Source organism: Panthera pardus, unplaced genomic scaffold (assembly GCF_024362965.1).
Source record: "Panthera pardus isolate Hobbes unplaced genomic scaffold, ASM2436296v1 HiC_scaffold_6, whole genome shotgun sequence".
NCBI lineage: Eukaryota > Metazoa > Chordata > Mammalia > Carnivora > Felidae > Panthera > Panthera pardus.
This window is the reverse complement of record NW_026526991.1, coordinates 81,614,723-81,631,338: the sequence shown is the minus strand read 5'-3', so window position 1 is coordinate 81,631,338 and position 16,616 is coordinate 81,614,723. Positions and strand designations below refer to the sequence as shown.

Below are 16,616 nucleotides of genomic sequence, written 5' to 3'. Positions count from 1 at the left end.
AAATCAGGAAGTGTGGGGAGAGGGTCCAAGGGAGAGGAATGGATAGAAAGCAGAAGCCAGCCAAGAGTCACATGACCGCAGTCTCTCAAGTTTTAGAACTAACAGTGGGAGGCAGGGGAGGGGGTAAGAAAATGGGAATCCAGTTACAAGTTGCCTGTTAGTGCTAGGCCAGCAGTTGGGGAGATTTGAGGCTGAACTTTCTTCTTCTATGGAGACACATTTCTCAGGCTCCTTAAATTCCCTTGAATTACAAATAAAAGAATTAATCCCAAAATGGGATTATTCTTGCTTTTGGAATCCAAGAGTGAAAGGTAGAAAGCCAAAAAGATAGTGAATTAACTGGTCCCCTGTCTACTGATTAATCAAACACAAAAAGACACACTTCTACTTGGTGGTGATGGCAGTTCCAGCATAGTGCCCGGGAGGGGTTTATCCGGCTGTTTTAGCCAAGTATCACTGTTTTGTATTTTTTAATTTGTTTTCAATTTGAAGAATTCAGATTTTTTTTCAAATTAAAAAACTGTGCATACTAAAATGATAGCTAAGTTACTTCCAAAAGATATGCAACATGTTTAAACATGGATATATCTTGTGATCAAAGTTTTTATTCATTAAGCATTGCAGTAGTTCACCACAGACACTGTGACGGAAATTCATACTGGAACCATGATGTAGCCTAACTAAAATGTGTACAGGAACGGGAAGTAACATACCTAAGTGAAACACACAATCGCATATGCCCTCTGAAATACAAGTTATATTCTATCACAAAGACTTTCTGAAACTCAGTCTTCACATTTTTCATCCACTTTGGGTCACCCAGTTATAATCCCTAAGGGAAGTCTGGGAACTAAATTTCAGACTCTGCTCTGTGAAGACACACCCATGAGCTTTATAGAAAAGGTCACTCAGCCAACCTTTCCACCTTGGAAATCAGGGTCCTCATAGGTAAAATGAGAAAAGTCTATGACCAAAGCCTAATCATACTAATTATATGTCATTAAATTTTATAACTCGAGTCTGTGGCAACAATACTAAAGATAGTGATAGATCAGTTAGATCTTGCCTCATCTTTGTGTCCCTCCAATAACTAATATGGAGTTATTGCTTCAGTAAATTCATTAAAGGATAATAATAATGAGGAGAAAGAGGAGGAAGCAGAGGGGAAGAAAGAGAAAAAGGAGGAGAAGCCACCCAAATATATCTATGACTATATAAATTTATCAGTATTAACTGAAGACCAAATAAATATATGCTTTAATGGATGTTTTAGTTATACTGATGCTTTCCTTCTCTAAATGAAATAATAGCAGTAATTATTAAAGTAATTAGACTAAGGATGAACCAAAAAAATATTATTTCTAATAGAAAGAAGAAGAAAAAAGACATGGTCATGTGAAGATTCCTGAATCTTTTAGGAGGTTAAAGGAAATATTTCCTTATGTTAAAAAATAAATTATAAATCTGGCATTGGAGAGAGAGAGATCTAATATGCTATTCAATCGTTTGTTCAATAAATATTAATAGAATATCTATAATGGGCAAAACATTGTGGCATATGGTATTTTAGCAAAGACAAAAAGAATGTGGTCCCTGACCACAAGACCTTACAATCTAAGAGGGAAAATAAGACATAAATACAGCTAGCTGTAATATAAAATAGAATGTGACAAGAGATATAAGATAAGAATGAATAATTTATAAATAATATAGGTCAGAAGAAGGAGGGATCCGTGGTGGGCAAATTTATTGAAGAATTATTCATGGAGAAGGGAGCATCTGAGATAAGCCTTGAAGGATGGGTAGAAATTTAACTTGCAGAGAAGGAAAGGAGTGAAGAAGACAGGAAATGCAGGGAAGATAACGCCACATGGGTAAAAAATAAGACTTGTTCAGAGAAGACCGATAAATGTCACTTATGGAATACTTTTTATATCCTTTTAAAGGTTAATTCATTTCCCCTTATAATCATCATAGTAGAATGGATTCTTCACCCCCACTTTACAGATGAGCCCCCTGGGGCACATCAAGTGAAGTCCTCTGTGCAAAGTCACACCACTGGTGAGTGGCAGGGTCACTGGGAGCAGAGGTCTGACGATTCCAAAGCTACATCCTTTATTTACTATAGCATGTTACTTCTCTCCTGCTTCCATAACGAGGAGGGATGGGATCCAAGCCAGCCCAGACCAATGGGGCCACTAAACCATAGGCTAATGGGTTCACATCTTCAGAAAGATTTTGCATATCACTGGGGAAATATTTGCTGAAACAATGCATTAAAAATCCTCATTGGCCATGCTTAGTAGGAGATGGAGACAAAGGATGGAAGAGGGAAAGTAACCAAGTGCGGTGGTTCAAGTGAGAGGCAGCAAAGCCCTGACAGAAATAATCATGCTGAAATGGAAAGGAAAAAGCAGACTCAGAAGATTTTACAGAGACAGAGTCAGTAGAATCTGAATGTGTAAACTGAGAGAGAAAAATATGTTTGTCATCACTTTCAAGTTTCTAACACTTAACTAAGAAAACTGCACTGTTTTATGGGGAAACAATTCAATCTTGGATACAGTTATTGAGTTTCAATGGCAGTGGGACAACTGAGATCAAATCCATGGCCCACTAAAGCCAAGGGAGTGAGTGACAGAGAGAGGATATGAAGAACAAAAACACCCAGTACTAAACCTTTGAAGGGAGCTCTCTTTTAAATGGCCAAAGAGGCTAGAAAGAAGTCAAGCAAAGCATGACACAAGTCAGAATAGAAAAGTGGCAGAGAAAGAGAGAGAGACACAGAACTATCATAAACACATGGGCAGTGAAAGCCACGATGGTACCACAATCAAGTGAAAGACAACCACAACTTTCCATGGAACACAACACCAACTGGACACAACACTTCTAATACACGTTCATTTTCTTAAAACAAAAAGGTTACTTGTTTTATGATGAAATGTGTTTTGATCAACTTTTATTATATGTAACATTAAAATCATCACTTGTGTATTTTTAAATAATTATCTATCTTCTTCTTTCCAATGACTGGCTTTTCAGAGACAACCTATAATTCTGACTGACAAGTCTAGAAAAGAAAAGAAGGGAAAAATAATCTTTATTGGATGCTAACATATGCCAGGCATGATTTACATTTCGACATATAACAGTTATGTGTGTGTGTATAGGGTCTCGTATATATATTCTTCTACTGTCCTTATTTATATATATGCCTACACACACAAACATACAAACCAGGCCCTTTTCATAAACTGTGGCTGATACAGTTGATGGCAAACTAAACATAGGGATATTTAAAACTATAGCCCTGAGATTCATAAGGTTCTATGATGATGGACAGGTTCTAGAGTACTAAGTTTTTAACTAATTAATTAAATCCAAAGTCAGTTGTATAGTCAGGAAATAAGTGTTTACTGCCATCTGGTGGAAGTCTGGCCTATCTACAAACAAGTAAGCTAGTTGTCTTTGAAAGGGCAATTACAAAATCTTTAACAAATATAATTATTTGCACTGCCCAGTCTATCTTGTTTTGGAAAGGATCATTGTTGCTTTAATAATATCCAAAGAAAGAAAATGGAGAAGCAGCAGATCAGAAATTGTGATACTTGATTTATAATTGCTCCCTTGACTATGTAGGAACTATTTACTGAGGCTCTCATATCATCCCATTCAAAATATGATAAAATTACCTTCTCCCCCATTGATATGGTTGTGAACTCTCCTGTACCAATAAGGAGATATTGGGGTTTATTGATACAAGTAAAGGATCTAGGGAAAATGTCAATGAGTGTGCTTATAATTGTGCTGTGCATTAAATGCAAATGCAAACATACATGGCTGTTCACCTTCCTTCCCCTCATGTTACCTTATTTCTTGTTTGGCCCCATGGAAACTGACATCACAGGAAGACCTAACAATACGGTACTGTAAATGTACTGTAACACAGTATCTGACAAAGCCACAATTGGCTTCATTATCTAATTCACAATTAAATACTTTGTTCCACATTTTGTCCATGAGTTTCTAGCATTGGCTATTTCTCAAAAATAAATTTTGAATTACCCAAAACAAAATAGCGCTATATTTGTATTGCTATTCTTTTTGATTTATTTTTTTTAAGTTTATTTATTTTTTGACAGAGACAGAATGCAAGCATGAGCTGGGGAGGGGCAGAGAGAGAGGGAGACACAGAATCTGAAGCAGGCTCCAGGCTCCAAGCTGTCAGCACAAGGCCTGACGCTGGGCTCGAACTCACAAGCTGTGAGATCATGACCTGGGCCAAAGTCGGACGCTTAACCAACTAAGCCACACAGGCACCCTTATTGCTATTCTTAAACAGCTTGCAGTTTATGTGCTTTGTCTCCATAATTAAACTACAGAAGCCTCAGCATATGAAATGGTCTAATTTCCTTTGGATAGTGTCCCCTTCATTTCTATACAAGCAATCGCCTTACTGACATTTTTCTGAAAAACTTGGCCACCCTGGAAGTTAAAACAGAATATCATGTTTAGGAAGTATATGTTTAAGTAAAATTTTGAGGTTTTTCTTTTTTTTTCTTCATTTGTGCTTAGATTTAAGGTTGCAGCCCTTTAAACTCCCTGTGAGATTTAACATGGTCATCTATGGATATCAATAATTTTAACATTACACAAAATCAGTTGTCTCAGATGCGTACGCAGAGGAGATGTCCCAGTGACTGAATTCATATCATTCTCCTCTACACTGTAAACACACAATGATAAGGACCAACGGTTAATAACCTTTGTTTTCTTCACAACATCAAAATAGTGCTTCCACCCAGTAGGCAGTCCATAAATGCCTGTGTAATGTTGGTAAGACATAGGTCAAGGCTTCTCACCATTGGCACTATTGGCATCTGGGGCCAGATAATTCTTTGTGGTGGGGGCCATCCTAGGCATTACAAGATGTTTCCCTGCATCCCCAGCCTCTACCCACTAGATGCCAGTAGCTCCCTCTCACCAGTTCTGACAATAAAAATGTCTCCAGACCTTGCCAAATATGCCCTGGGGGACAGGATCACCACTGGTGAGAACCACTGGTATAGATGAAGCAGTGCAAGTCTAGCATTGAGCCCAAAGACCATCATTATCTTGTTTTTTGTTTTTTTGTTTTTTTGTTTTTTAACTTTGGACAAAGTAAATCGCCTCTCAGAGCCTGGGTCCCTTCTTCTGTAAAGTGAAATGATTGGATGCAGACCTTCAATCTCTCTCTCTCTGATTGATCCTTTAGGTTATCTAGTGTTTACTAAATATAAATTAAATATTAGACTCTGTTCTAGGTTCAAGGCATCCCGTGGTGAGCCCCTAAACTTCACCCCCTTCAGTCATCTGACTTACAAAGAAATACCAGTTCTGGAAAAAAATTACAATCAATAATAGTAGGAGTAGTGATAGTAATAATAAACAATGCTACTCCACATTTTTTGTCCCCTCCTTCTCAATGGAAGGAAAGGGACTTAATACTTATTGAATACATTTTATGTGCAAAGTGCTAAACATTCCGTATCTTCTTTAATCCCAAAATAATCCCATGAAATATATACAATCATCTTTTTTACACACAAGGCAACCAATGTTCAGAGAGGTCAAATATTTGCTTAAAGTCAGAGAGACTGTGAGCAGTATACATGGGATTTTTTTCCCCCACTACACTAGGCTGTCTTTGCCACACTGGCCAATATAAACACCATATACTCAAAGGCAATTCAAGAATTACATAATCCAATTTGCCAGAAATGCCTCAAGCACATTAAAAAGTAATATTTCAAATTATCAATATGTGTGTTGAGAATGGAAAGGATGAGAGAAAAGGGCCTTTTCCCTGCCAAATTCTGCTCCTGTAATAGGAACTTCCCTTTAATGTAAAAACAGTTCTCTTCTCATCTAATTTTTTTTAAATAGACCTTTAGAAACCTGTCTAGTAGGACTTGCTTTCCCTTTATTACTGCTTCTCCTGCATGGCCATGATACGAAAACTCAGTTCACCTTTCCTTCCGCATCCTGGCTCCCTTGTCATTCCTCTCCCCAAACCCCCCACCCCGGATTCCGGTCTCCATCGAAAATGCTCTCAACCACAGATGACTGTGTTCTTGCCAAATGCTGTAAATACATTTTGTTCCTGACCTTTTCGGTAGCACTCCCTCCTTCTTGAAAGCCTATCTTCCCTTGCTTGACATTGTGATTCAGCCCATTTGACCTTCCAGTTGCTTCCTTGACTTCTCAGGCTCCCAGTCTGCTGTCCATCCTTTAAAAACTGGCATTCCCCACAGTTCTGCCTTCAAACATCTCCTCACTCTCCTCATACTCCCTGATGATCACACCCAGGCTGACGATGACTACATCTACTTCTCCAGGCGCACCAGTCCCCAAACTTCCAGAAGATGTGAACACTGTCCCTATCAGGCATTTTCACCTGTATACTTTACAGCACTTCCAATTAGACATAGTCAAAAGTGAATGGATTATTTTCCTCATCAACACTGCACCCCTTCCCATGTTCCCTAAATTGGTGAATGACATCGCCAGTTCTCCAAAGCCAGAATCCTACTCCTTAACCCCTAACATTCCATGGATTACCATTTTTTCCATTGCTTCCAATGTCCTAAAAATGTCTTCTCCTCTTCGCCTTCTTGCCATTACCAATGTCACCCCCTTGGTTCAAATCCTCAAAATACCCTGATGGTATCAGATCTTTCTCTCCTATCTGGGCTCCCTGCCTCTCAGGCAATCCCTTCCAGCTGCTTTACAAAGGCTCCAGAGTAGGACGCCTGGGGGGCTCAGTCAGTTAAGCATCCCACTTGGGCTCAGGTCATGATCTCATGGTTCTCAAGTTTGAGCTCCGTGTCTGGCTCTCTGCTGTCAGCCCAGAGCCCGCTTTGTATCCTCTGTCTCCCCCTCTCTCTGCCCTCCCCTCCCCTCGCACTCTGTCTCTCTCTCAAAAATAAATAAACATTACAATTTTTTAAAAACGCTCCAGAGTAGTTCTATCCACTGGAACTTTCCCTGTGATGATGGAAAATGCTCTGTATTTGTGCTACCCAATATCATGTGCTTATTGAGCCCCTTGAAATGTGGCTAGTGTAACTGACAAACTGGCTTTTTAATTTTAATAGTACTTATTTTAATTTAAATAGCCAACATGTGGCTAGTGACTACCGCATTGGACAATGCAACTCTAGAGTGGTCATCTTTAAACACAAATTTATTTAGAACACTGCTCTTTACTTTTAAAATAAAACCAATTCTCCTTAACTTAATATATATGGCCTGAAAAAAATCAGCTTCCTACATTTCTGCCCACCCCCCCACCTTCTAGCACCACGTCCAAACTCACACATATCCTGTGTGTGATACACATATGTATTATCCATATAAAACTAGTTTGTAGAATACCACACACCTCCTTGCCTGTGCAAAAGCTGTCCTCACTGCCTGCACACTCTCCTTGCCCACCTGCCTTACTCATCCACCAGGCAGCTCCTCCTCTAGCCTCTTCACCATTCCTTGTACCTCCTCGGCACCTTAGTGCTTCCCTACCAGCACGTCACTATTCCTATTGCTACAATACACTTATTGCACTGTACTCAGAGCTCCCTGAGGGCGGAAATTGAGTTTTCTAGTGACATCACTGGTGTCTACCAAATGTTTGCAAATAGGTGTCCAGCCCCAGCCTCTAAGGTAACTACTTAAATCGTTATTCCTATTACTAATTACATCAAATCCAAACCTTTCAATCAAAATCTTCAAGCAAAGGGATCTGTCACTCAATAATTCCTTTCAGAACCCCTCTCCTTGAGCCAAGCCTCCCTTTTTACATTGTCTGCCGATGATGTGGAACATTCCACAACCCTGTCTGTGCCTCCTTGATTGTCCTTCTGCTTCTCTACCAACCTGTGTCTATTACTTTCTTGGAGAACCAGGGAAAAGTTTGCCCCAAACAAGAGCCTCCTTTGGCTTACCTCACAACTCCACCTGACTGACATGATCCTGCCTCTGACCATCCTGTGGCCATTTATTGTACACTGTGTTCCAAACTAGAAGGTCAATTCTTTGAGGGCAGAGATTTTCTCCTCTGCTTCCTTTCCTATCTGCAGCATTCTCTACCATGCTATGCATTTATCAGGCACTTAAAAAGTATATGTTAAAGACGGTATGACATCTTAAAGAGGATGTCTGTTGCTGCTATGAATTCCAAAAATAATTATTCCCAACTCCTGCATTTTCAACATCCTATTATGTGTATCTTATTGTTTAAGTAGTATCTAGATATTAAAGATGAAACTGAAAGAGCAAAATAAATAAAAGCCATAGAGCCCTTTCTCTCCTATAAGTAAGGGTCTAATTAAACAAAATAAATAAGGCTAGGAAGTTACAAATCCACATGCTAGGAACTCCTTACCATACCTCAATGACATGAATAATGATTTGAAATTAAAGACCTGGGCATTTTTAAAAAGCAAAATGATAAAAAGGGTAAGCATTGTTTTTTCTTCTTTTTTTAAACATTTATTTACTTACTTACTTACTTATTTATTTATTTATTTATTTATTTATTTATTTATTTTTGACAGTGAGAAAGAGTGCAAGTGATGGGGTGGGGAAGAGACAGAGGGAAAGAGAGAGAGAGAGAGACAGAGAGAGACAGAATCTGAGGCAGACTCCAGGCTCTGAGCTGTCAGCACAGAGCCCAACGCGGGGCTCAAACTCACAAACCATGAGATCATGACCTGAGCCAAAGTCAGATGCTTAACCAACTGAGCCACCCAGCTGCCCCAACATTGTTTTTTAACTGTTGTCAGAGGCTATATCCACCTGTTGTGGAATTAGAACTGGAAGCCAATGTTTTTATCAAGTCATAGTGACTATAATAAATGTGCTTTTGCCACACTTTTTTTTTTGCCACTGAAGACACTTTCACACCGTATGACAAGTGTGCTGAGATGTGACTGTACCAGGACCTTTCTGACCTGAGCTGACATATGAAATATAAAACCCCAACCTATGGATGCCAATATTCTAAAGCTAAGATTTTCTTTTGAGTTAGAATACTACACAGAAGCACCCATTCTGTTAAAATCAGTAGACAATAAATTCCTACTTTTCAATTTTCAGATAAGTATTTAATGCTTAATTCTCCTTCTCTCACCTTCTCCTAAAAAAAAAAAAGTGCTATCTCAAGTATTAAAGGTCAAAGCAGAGATCCTACAAGTACACCAGAATCTTTAATGGACAGTATAGTATCTGGCATTTAAAGTCATATCCTCTAGAGATAGAATGAAAAGAGTCTTTCAAATTATTTTCAAGGAATGAGCTGCTTTCTATTTTTCAATTTTTAATGGACTACTTTATGTATTGAGGTCTTAGATCTTCATTAAAGTTAATAAACAATTTAATTTTCAATAATCTAGTCATTTGAATTATCAATGATACAAGTTTTAACTGTAGAAATTAACTAAGAAAACTAATAATGTTTAATCATGTCAGCTTTCTAGAGAATGTCCATAGTTACAACAGCCATTGACTGAAAGCTGAATTATGGAAAAGAGTCACTAACACCAGATCCAAGAGAATTTTAATACAAATTTCTTATCTTTTAAAGGACATCCCGTAGACTTTTCTAATTCTTATTTTAGACAAGATTCTTCACCTTACTGTTTAATTTTACATCAAAGCATTACTTTTCAACAAAGTTACCTCAAAACATTCAAGGTGTAAACAGCCCATAAATGGCAAAGCTATATTTCATTTATTTGAACAGATTCATCAATAATAATAAAAGTATTTATATTTATACTATTTACTATACTAAATAGTAAATATATAGTACATTTATATAGTAAATTTTCTCATAATGAAATTAATCATGCCGGCACCACTTACCAGATGCCCACCATGAGGCACACATTATGCCAAGCCCTTTACCCTATTTAATTCTCTTAATACTTGTATTCTATGAATGTTGTGATTATCCCCATTTTATAGAGGAAGAAATTAGAGCTTAGAGAGATTCATTTGCCTAAATATGGCTCCAAATTCCTCTCAAATACAAATCCCCAAATCTTCTTCCTATCCTCTAAGCTTACAGAAGCCTGAATAGCTTCTTTGTACTCATTCATTCATTCATTCATTCAAGAAATAGTCATCAAATGCTCTCTAAGTTCCAGGCACTGCCCTAGATGCTGGGGACACAGTGGTGATGTAGAAAATAAAAAGAAAGTAAAAAAAATAAAAATAAAAAAATAAAACCCCCTGCCTTCAGAGAGCATACATTCCAACAGAGAATGTCAAAAAAATAAAATGTACCGTAAGTCAGAGAGTGGTAAGTACTATGAAGAAAATTACCACAGATTAATAGGATGTAAAGGGTAATGCTGTCGGGTGCTGGTTTACACAGGGGTCAGCACATTTACGGAAACTTCCTGTTTCCCATACCTTTTTCTCATCACTTCTGTGTCCCCACTTCCTTATCTTCCCTCACATCCAAAACCACAAGTTAGATAAGTCATACTAAAAATTCTAAGGCCAAATTCTGGTTTAGAATCCCAGAAGAAACTCTAAATTGAAAAACAGAAACAGACTTGAGGGGAGTAGAATGGATGGATGTTTTCATACATCTAAAAAAAACTAGTATCTTCAAAATTATTTTTGCATTTGATAGCCAAACATTAATTAAATCATTTCTAAAACATCTACACTGTTGCTTCTTCCCACTCTTCCTATCTACCTGATTGTCAACATGCTTTTAGGATGTTGAGAAAGGAGAAAGGAAAGAAAGGAGAGAGGAAAGACCTTATTTGTTGTTACCATTTTTATTAGCAGTTTTAGGACAGTTCAGTGTCTCAGGAAGAAATGCCTTTCCTCTCCAACAGTTTGAACAATAAAAGCCAGTAAAACCAGTTTCTGCGAAAACGGCCTGAAACGATCAAGGCTCTACTACACCAAAAATGAATTGATCACGTCTCCAATGCAGACATTCTGAAAGAATGAAGCTAAATACAAAGGTTTAGACTGAATTGATACTCTCTTGCCCTTGACCTTAAAGGAAACCAACCAGTGTTCTGTTGTTACTGTTGTTTTAATTTTTAAGACAAAGATTATTTAAAGGCTTCAATTAATATTTACATCTTAAGAATAATTTATATGCCAGCCCAGATCATAATAGGCAATTGTCAAATTTTGTATCATGACTGTTCCTACAAATACAGCAATGTTTGGAGAGCCTAACTGCTTATGTCACTATCCAGAGTCAGAGATTTAATAGTACTCTATCTATTAGACTTACCTCTGCAGCTAAATAGTTCCCAGTTGCAAGGTGTTTAAATCTGAACAAGCTGTTCCATTGTCCAGCACCGCCACGGCAAGGGTCATGATGAACTACCTACAGACAAAAAGAGCAACAACGATAAAGGCTAAAAGATACTCATGTTGCTCACAAGCAAATGCCAACATTTTACACAAAGTGCTTGCCTGTTAATACTAACTTGTCAAATCTAATATGTTTTCATAAGAGGACAATGTGGCAGAAAAACAAAATTCCCCCACAAATGAGCAAGAGACCTAACAGTTAACTCACTGTATGCATGCATGATGCTCATGCCTTAACTGTGCAAATACAGCCTTACTCCAAAAGACAGGTTTCCCAGGCCAAAACTGGAAATGCTGTGGGGTTTTTCCCCATTTGTTACTCAAATATTCTTTCAACAAATCCTATTAAAATCTTACTATGCACCAAGTACTCTTCTAGACAATAGGACGCAGCAATGAGTAAGACTAGAGCTTTTAATACATAAGATTTGGCAAGTGCTAGGAGGAAATAAACAGAGCGCATGACAGAGGTAGGGAAGGCTTCTTGAGATGTAGCGATTAGCACAGGCCACTCGGAGATGACATGGCTGAAACCCGCAGGGTAAGAATAAACAGTCACGTAGAGAGATTAGAAGATATCATTCCAGGTAGAGAGAACCACAAATGCCAAGACCTGGAGCTTTCTCAACTAACTTAATTCTTGGCCCTATCCGTGGATGCTTTTTTACTAATACCATGTCCTTTCATATCTGTCCTAGGAACTGGCTGAGCCAGGAACTGGCCCAGATGCTGAGCCACCAGGCTCCCTGAGTACAAAAGAAGGTGCTCTGAAGCAGCCGCTTACACCAGGTGACCTGATGCACAGCAGCAAATCCTAGGCTTTACAGTCTGAAGATGACTGTGTTTGAGCCACAGCTCTGCCAATTACTAGGGTATGATCACAGCAAGCAACTGAACATCTTCAAGCCAGTTTCATCATGTCCAAATGATTTTAATTCATAAGACTGTTTTGAAGATTAAGTACCAGGAGAACTTTTCATTATTCTCCCCCAACAGGTTACCTTCTTTTTGTTAATACTGACCACACTTAGACTCCTGCCCCCAGCCTCAAATTCTGTGTGCTGCTATACAGAACTTTCTAATACTTTCTGCTAGACTCCGGCGTCTAGGAATCCCCTACTCTGATAGCTCAAGTAAGATAATAATTATGAAAATACTTCAAAGTGGATGAAGTCTTAAAAACACTCTCCCTGTGATCAAAAACCTACCCATCCTAAAAGGCTAAGTTCTCAAATCAAACTTCTTCCACAAATCCTTTACAAATCACACTGGCTATACTCTAACTCCTTTGACAAAGACATTGATACCTTTGAGAATGCTCAAATCTATCAGCTGTCTCACATACATACACAGATTTTGCACACAATTGCTGGAGGTTAACAAATAACTTGAAGCTCACCACAGATCGCAGGCTAAGAATTCCTTTCCTATACAGTAGTGCATCTAGCAATGCTTGTATAGCTCCCTAAAGGACAATTTGGAGATACGGAGTGTCATCATTTATCACAATGATTTTGCAAGGCTGCTCTTGGCATCATCAGGCATTGGCCAAGATACAAAAATCCTGCAAGTCACAGCCTTCTAAGTGATCCACTGTATCACAGGGGTAGGAAGCCTCATCAACAGGGTTCTGGAATCATTCCACTGGAACAGAAAGCAGAGAAAAGTAGAATAGAGCTTCTCTCTTTCTCTTTCTCCCAAAATAAATAAACTTTAAAAAAAAATTTGAAATAATAAAAATAAAGATAGGAAATATGTTTGTTGTACGATTTCATCTCTATTCTAAACCATGGCAGAATTATCCAAACCAAGCCTACAGAATTATTTTGATGTTACCATTATAATTAAGGGTCAGCTCACTGGAATAAACATCATACTTCCTCATTGTCTGTTTCAATAGTCTGTAATGTGTGCCGTTACCCCTCTTTCAGCAGGGTTACTTCCCTCTTTTTTTCATCATGTGAAAAATAAGTATGTTCTGTTATTACTTCTTCTAACACGAGATATAATTCAAGGGCCCACATTTGCCCCTGCTCGTTCATTTTCCTGTACTTGCATAGAATGTCTTCAGATCCTCATCTCCTACCACTTCTTTCAAGTCCAAATGCGTTTATTCAAGATACGTACAAATATTATACCTTCTAAAGCAATTATTTACATGTTGAAATACATATTATTTTATTACAAATCATTTTCCTTTTCTTCTTTATTTTGAAATTTAGGCATTTTATCAATTTTTAATCATGAAAATCTATAAATAACATTACCTATGAATTCTATTTTAAGCTATTAAAGGAAGTGCCACAAAATATATGCTGTAAAAGGGGAGTGATGGGTTTAAAATGATTGCAAATCACTGCTATAGCCTTAGATGTCCATTACATCAGGATGGAACTTATCAAATGTTGCCTCGTTCATGAGTAATTACATCTATCTTATCTCCTCCATGGTATAGAAAGATCCTTTAAAGAAAAATCCATACCTTACAATTCTTAATTACTCTGTCATACTGGCAATGACTTTTTAAAGGATGGATGAATTCTTAACTATGGGTCTCCTCATTCCCATAAAAATGGCATCCCCTGAAGAAATAAATGTTCTTCTCAGTTACTGTGAGGTTCTGATATCTATCTTCACTTAAAGTGAGTTGTCATATTCCAATCTTAACTCCAGTGCCATTTGAGGCACATTGCCTGCAGTCTGATCAATCTTCACAACATTTCCCAATGGATTTTTAAAAAGCAACATCTATATATGCTCTTATTAGATGAGAGAGAGAGAGAGAGAGAGAGAGAGAGAGAGAGAGAGAGAGATGCGCCAGAGAGAATAGGTAAAGGAAGTAGTAAGAATTCAAACTGATCATAGTAATGAGGAGGACAAGTTAGTTCACAAATATTACTCTTATCAACTTATCACAAATGATGCCTATAATAATAAAATAATCAGCCTAGTAAATCTGATTTACCAGTAAATTTATATATTTTTTATATAAATACTTACTAAAATCCAAAAATATTTACACACCTCTATTTCCCAGAGTGCTTTAGAACTAGTAGCAGAAGTGGCTGATTGACGCAAGGTTGTACGAAGGAAAATGTGTTGTTTTTTCTCATATTCATCGCAAGTCAGAAACTTCTCTTGTTCTGCATGAAACAATCTAACAACATCACCCTAGGAAAACAGGAAAATAAAACTGTATTTCCAAGAAAATTCTGAACAAATAGACATACGAAGCAGATATCTCTTTCTGGTTTTTATACTCTGTACCCTTCTACTAGTTACTTGGCTTTTAATGATTATTTATACGTTCCAAAAAGAGGGAAACTCAATGAAACACTCAGTGTGAGTATTAAGGTCTATAACCATCTTCTGAAGTATGAATACTAGTGAATACACAGGTTTCGCATGTAGAATTTCAGTAAGACTACCTTCAGTTCTTCCGGCAAATGTTCCATGTAGCACATACTTACTCCTTTTAGTACATCCTCTCGATAGGAACTATATTTCATAAATAAAGTGATTTTCCAGCTCGTGTTGCAATTAACAGCATTCACCTATTAATGAAGACATGTTAAGTTATAAAACTATGCATTCCGTTTTGTACCAGAAATTACTCCTCCAAACAGTAAAAAGAGAGAAAAAAGATAACTTTGGACAATGAGGTATGTACCTCAATACAAATACCATCCAAAACTAGCAATCATTATCTACGTGGATCTTAGGAATATTAATTATTATAACTGGGGTTATGCTCATGAAAACAATAAATGAAGCCACATGACTTTTTTTTTCTCTCACAATGAATATAAAATTCATTTTCTTTCCACCTGAACTTACCTCTTTACACCCTGGATTATCCAGAAGCTCTATGTTGCTGGCATGCAGTGGTTGTCCTGCATTCACGGGCATCAAAACAACTTTGTCGCCTACGACAATCTAGGAATCAGAAATAAGTTGCAACCATGACACTGAGTGGATCTGTGGTGCTCCGTTTGAAGCTCAAAACAACTGCACAGAAGTCCTCATTATTGACCTAACACACAAATCTTAGTTCAATTCTTTTTCTCCTTGAGGTAAAATGTCTTCTGATTAATGATCATGTAATCATGTTCATAATGCCTATCAGCCTGGATTCATAAAGCCAGTGTAGATCCTTTTCTTATTAGTCTCCCATTTCAGTAAGAACTTTTTTTAATGTCGATAAATAAGACAATTCACCTCAACACGAGGTTCTTGCCATGTGCACACCAAAGAGAGTGAATACATCCGCCACAAACAATCTGCCTAAATATTTGAACCACTTCAAGCACGAGGAGAAAATGTCATACATGTGTATTATCTAGGGAATTAAAAACAAGTCTGTGAAATTTGATCCTTCCCATAATCTCAGAAATCTATTAAACATTCTAATGCCATCTGGATTCAGGAAATGCACAATTAGGTATGACCTGGTAGAAATATGTTTATTGTTTGGTCCTTAAGCACCTGGTTGACTTTTATCTTAAACAACCCAAACTAATATTGTTCTTTAAACTTGGTATTCATTTTTAAGTTAAAAAAAAAAAAAAAAAAAAAAAAACCTAAAACACTGACTCTACTGACTGGCTGGCTCAGTCGGTAGAGCACGCAACCCTTGATCTCAGGTCATAAGTTTGAGTCCCATGTTGGGAGTAGAGATCACTTAAAAAACTAATTAAAATACACATAATATTTTTTTAATTGGTTTTGGTAGAAATGCTCTAGAGAAGTAAGTCTAAGTTGATTTTTCATCTATGTTATCATTAACGATGACCAATTTACCCTCAAGAATTTCTATTCATAGGAGCGCCTGAGTGGCTCAGTCAGTTAAGCGTCCGACTTCGGCTCAGATCATGATCTCATAGTTAGTGAGTTCCAGCCCCGCATTGGGCTCTGTGCTGACAGCTCAGAGCCTGAAGCCTGCTTTGCATTCTGTGTCCCCCCCCCCCACCCCGCCCCTCCCCTGATTGTGCTCTGTGTCTCTCTGTCTCTCAAAAATAAATAAATGTAAAAAAAATTTTTTTAAAGAATTTATATTCATAATTCAAATTGTGGGAAATAAAGTTATGTTTTCTTAATGATAACAAACAGTTTAATTTTGGAATTATTAGTCTCTCTTGTGACAATCCATTAGAAGACTTATTATTGTAGGACCTATACTCTTAATTCTCATATGAAATTTCTTACCATCTCAGAAATGAAAAACA

At 37.5% G+C, this 16,616-nt stretch overlaps 1 protein-coding gene across 6 annotated transcripts in view; it reads right to left on the bottom strand.

Annotated features, from left to right (window-relative positions):
* ITPR2 (inositol 1,4,5-trisphosphate receptor type 2) overlaps nt 1-16,616 on the bottom strand; it is a 488,958-nt gene that overhangs the window by 367,373 nt on the left and 104,969 nt on the right. For all 6 annotated transcript variants that reach the window (XR_008419706.1, XM_019452273.2, XM_053895795.1 and 3 more), the window contains 4 exons: nt 15,229-15,327; nt 14,862-14,945; nt 14,416-14,562; nt 11,309-11,404 (listed from right to left, as the gene is read on the bottom strand). Coding sequence is in view for 5 of the 6 variants with exons in the window: in XM_019452273.2 (XP_019307818.1) it covers nt 11,309-11,404; nt 14,416-14,562; nt 14,862-14,945; nt 15,229-15,327 (426 nt within the window). In the remaining variant the exon portion in view is untranslated. The remainder of the gene's footprint in view (nt 1-11,308; nt 11,405-14,415; nt 14,563-14,861; nt 14,946-15,228; nt 15,328-16,616) is intronic.